At 42.8% G+C, this 4,325-nt stretch overlaps 1 protein-coding gene across 3 annotated transcripts; it reads right to left on the reverse strand.

Moving 5' to 3' along the window:
• Positions 1 to 353: 353 nt before the first annotated feature.
• Positions 354 to 2,944, reverse strand: LOC114439637 (homeobox protein OTX1 B-like). Of its 3 annotated transcripts, none has more exons than XM_028411733.1 (4): positions 2,848 to 2,944; positions 2,102 to 2,253; positions 973 to 1,151; positions 354 to 894 (listed from the first exon to the last, which is right to left on the reverse strand). In XM_028411733.1, exons 1-4 carry the CDS (start codon positions 2,942 to 2,944, stop codon positions 354 to 356), a joined length of 969 nt encoding a protein of 322 aa, XP_028267534.1. The 3 variants fall into 3 exon arrangements, with proteins under 3 accessions (XP_028267534.1, XP_028267525.1, XP_028267517.1); XM_028411724.1 differs by having other exon boundaries at positions 2,102 to 2,261; positions 2,832 to 2,944; XM_028411716.1 differs by having other exon boundaries at positions 354 to 1,151.
• Between the last annotated feature and the right edge of the window lie 1,381 nt (positions 2,945 to 4,325).

The raw sequence follows: 4,325 nt of genomic DNA on the forward strand, positions 1-4,325 counted from the left end.
AAAAACAAAAACAAAAAAAATTAGTTTTATCATATTATTACTGTGTTTTACTTTAAAGAATAATCACTGAGGTGAACCAAGACTGCACAATCTTGCAGGTTTCACTGAAAAGTTCCGAAGAAAGGCCTTCAAAAGTTGGAAATGGGTCAGTTTCTCTAGAGTTCTGGAGTAGAAAAATAATCCTGGATGGGTCACTCTTGCTGCTCAGGCATCAGATATCTGTGCATCGCTTCAGTTCACAAATAAACTTTTTTTTAAAAAATGTCTCTACTATTAGTTTAAAGGATCTTCAAAAATAAACCACCAAAAATGAAAAGAACACTTCTTTAAAAGGATAGGAGAAGCATGAGAAGTCACAGCACTTGGAAACGCCATGAGGCCTGGTCTTTGTAGTCCAAACAGTCGGAGGCATTGAAGTTGAGTTTCCAGGCGGAGGCCGCCGTCTGCTCTTTGTAATCCAGACAGTCTGTGGAATTGAAGGTGAGGCTGGGCGTGCTGTATGCCTGGTGGTGGTGTGATGGGTGGTGGTGATGATGGTGGTGTCCTGACGCCTGGCTGATGTGGTGGTGTGGGTGTCCTGACATAGAGCTGCCAGTCATGGGGCTTAGCTGGTGAGGGTGGTGTGGGTGGTGGTGGGAGTGCATAGGTGCAAGGTATGAACCGCACTCCACGCCACCGAAGTAGGAACCTGACGCTGAGGCTGGGTAACCCTGGCTGTACGCTGCTGCCGTTTGGCTGTAGGACACTGGGTAAGAGGGTGTGCCTCCGGTGGTGGAGGACGACACGGCGCGCTGCATGCAGGAAGCGCTGGTAGGGGCAGCAGGGTCGGGCAGAGCTGCCGGTGCCGGGGCAGGGGAGATTGGTGCCGGGCTCCAGATGGACGACACTGGAGCAGTGACGGAGGTAGAGGTGCTGATCAGACCGGGTCCGCCAAGACCGGAGGAGACGGAGGATGAGGATGAGGAGGAAGATGAAGAGGAAGAGGTGGAGGAGGAGGAGCTGGACACCGCTGGCGGGGTGAACTGGCCGCTGCTCTCTGAACCAGTGCTCTCCCTGGTTGGAGACGACTTCTTCTTTATTGGTTTGACCTTAGCGCTGCTGCTGCTCTGCTGCTGCTGCCGGCACTTGGCTCGTCTGTTCTTAAACCAGACCTGTGGAAGGAGGCAGGGTCAAAGGGTCAGTGTCACATGTTGGCCAGCTCACAAAAAAAAATCTAATCACCTTCTACTGTTTTCGTTACACTTCCCTGCAACTTTGTGACGCACACCAATCTTTTCTACTCTGATTTCTTAGCTTGTGGTGTTTGCAGCACTTAAACCACATTTAATAATTAAAAAAATATAAAATAAATTAAAATACACAGTTCAGACTTGATGTGAACTTTTTCTTTACCATGAATGTTTGTTTTTCTTTTAAAGAAATGTGCATATATTCAATCTTTAGATAACTCGACTTCCCAGACCTTGAAGTCTGGTGCTACTTTTATGAATCCTTAATCCTTAATATCAATCAAAACCATGACATAGTTTCAGCAGACTGTGCAAGCAGAGAGTTAATTTACTGTAAACTAAGTGTATCATGTTCTGCCTAAGTTTAATAACCTTTATGTAACTAAACAAAATGAAAAAATGAGGCATCTTTTTTATTTTTTTTTTAACCAGCTAGAAAATGTAATGTGCTTCCACTAAAATAACAGCACTGTAATACTACTGATAGCTTGGCCTGTTAAGCAGCTAACCAGCGGCCTGCAGAAAGCAGAGAGGCCGCAGCCATAATTGCAGCGTTAAGCCCAACAGAGGGCTGCTAAAGCTGGCCTTGGTAAACCTCTCAGAGGCTTTTTCTAAAGAAAGCTCACCACATCAAGAGCTGGTGCCTCACTCTGCCAGAGCCGAATTATCTCCTTTCATTAAAGACTTGTCTCTACTTGATCAATAATAGCTGAACATTTTTCCCCACACTGAAAGTAATCACACAGAGGCCCGAGGTGAAAGAAAGTCACTAAAAGACCTCCCAACTAACTTCCTGCTTTCTAAAATCGAGATTTTACAACTTTCCTATCTAACAGCGTTGCCACATAAACCAGTCTGTGCGAAATGCCCACCTGGACTCTGGACTCCGGCAGGTTGATTTTCAGAGCCACCTCCTCCCTCATGAAAATATCTGGGTAGCGCGTCTTGGCGAACAACGACTCCAGGATGTCGAGCTGCGTCCGGGTGAAAGTGGTCCGCTCCCGGCGCTGTTTCCGCGGGTTGGCTGAAGAGAGAGAGGGAGAGAAAATATATCATTGTTAACTCAAGCCAAGATTGTAAAAACACAACTCCTCCAAAATGTACCACAACACGCATTCCAATCTGGATTTAAGTCAGTGACCGTGCGTCCCGTGCCCTTTTATATACACCGTGTCAGCATCGCCGTGTTAGAGATTTTAATAAAAAAACACAATCTTCACACAGAATTAGTTATAGAGCAAATTGCCGGGTGATGTTACGGTGGACAAAATTAATGTGGTTCCGAATGCGCAATAATTACGCACAGAAAGTTTAAAAGCGAATAAAACTTGCATAAATCCACTTTTCATCAATCCATTGACGCACAAATCAGATCCGATTTACGTTCAAGACATAAAAATTATTTCTTTTTACAGGAAATCTCAGGAACTGAAACTCCCATAAACACCACAGTGAACATTGATAGGATTATTCAAGCGTTCCGTTATGAGCGGTAAACTTAAATAATATTCATTTATATTATAAACATATGAGAAAGGCCTGGGGAATAAGTTTGTATCAAAGAAGCACTGTGTAACGCTGCCCTGGTCATTAAACGTCTATCATATTTGATCCGTACCGGGGTACCCCACAGACGGGTGCAGCAGGTCCATGGCGGCTCCGCTCAGGCCCAGTCCGTTCATCCCGTACGGGGCCTGTTTGAGATAAGACATCATGCTAGAAGCACGGAGGGGAGACCGGAGTCTGTGCGCAGAGGACGGGTGCAGATCTCCGGGTGGGCCAGGTGCTCAGATCGGATGGTCAGCTGCAGGAAGAGAGAGAGACGGCGCTAAATGAGTAAAAGTGATGAAAGACACTCAAATGATACATTCCCCAAAAACTGAACGAAGCTCATAAATATGTATCTTATTTACAATCATCTGTATCACTAAACTTTACATACAAGGTGTGAAGTTACACAGCAGATGCCTGTGAGTGATTCTGCAGAGCTTATATTAAAAGACATAAATACACCTCTGTAATCTGAAAATAAAGAAATAAATGATGGTGACTGAATGATTTTACATTTTGTGCGTTTGGCTTGAGGTCAGTTTCACACCACAATAAATGTAAATAACCTTGATAATAATTTTGGAACCATGTTAAAATAACATGTGCGCATAACTGGCCCGCACTTCTGCTCTGGATTCCGGTTTAGAAAGTGTGATCTGGGAAGTTTTGGGAAAGATTTTGCGAGATTAATCATGTTTGGATCTGTTGCTGTGCAACTACTTCACGCGGTATTTATCTGTATAAAAATGGACGAAACTTCAAAGAAATTTAGTGAAGTAAACTTGGAAGAAAAAAACAACAACAAAACAAAACAAAAGAAAACACACACAGAGAGTCCTGTTCACGTGGAAAGGCGTTTGACACCAGGCCTTAAATCTGTCTATGAGAGCAGATAACATCAGTTTAGAGAAGAATAATTAACATTAAAGAAAGTGTCAGCGGGCTCAGTCAGATCTCACGGGAAAAAACAAAAACACTGATCAAAAAAAAACGGTCCTCAGCCATCAGGATGTTCCAGCGGCTGTGTTATCACTCGGATCTTCATTATGCTTTAATTAATTCAATAGCTCACAGTTAAATCGACCTGCGGAGACACACGTTTAAATTACAGGCCACTTGAGACTTTTCTCACCTCTGATATCTCTATTGGAACGAGCTGTTCTGATATGACTTATTCATGCAGGGACGCAGATTTATTGTTCTTTACATTTTAATATGAATGAATAGTGCGATTATTTATTTTATTTTGTATCTAGAAACTCTGTTCCCAGAGCCTATGTATTAAAAATATAGGCTACTTGGCAGCTTTTTAATTCACTTTAGCCTAATTCAATTATATTTTCTATAGGAGGAAACTAATTAAATACAAATTAATCTGAAGTTCTACACGGATTAGGAATTAATAAATAAACGAAAAACACTTTACTAAGTACACGAACACCATCCATATGTAAAGAATAATACTTGATGATCTTGAGCAGGCATTGTTACCCCAGAGTTTTTCTGCACTTTGCATACTGTCCCTGGCTTCTTTAATAATTGTTA

The sequence above is a fragment of the Parambassis ranga genome, chromosome 1 (genome assembly GCF_900634625.1).
Source record: "Parambassis ranga chromosome 1, fParRan2.1, whole genome shotgun sequence".
Classification (NCBI taxonomy): domain Eukaryota; kingdom Metazoa; phylum Chordata; class Actinopteri; family Ambassidae; genus Parambassis; species Parambassis ranga.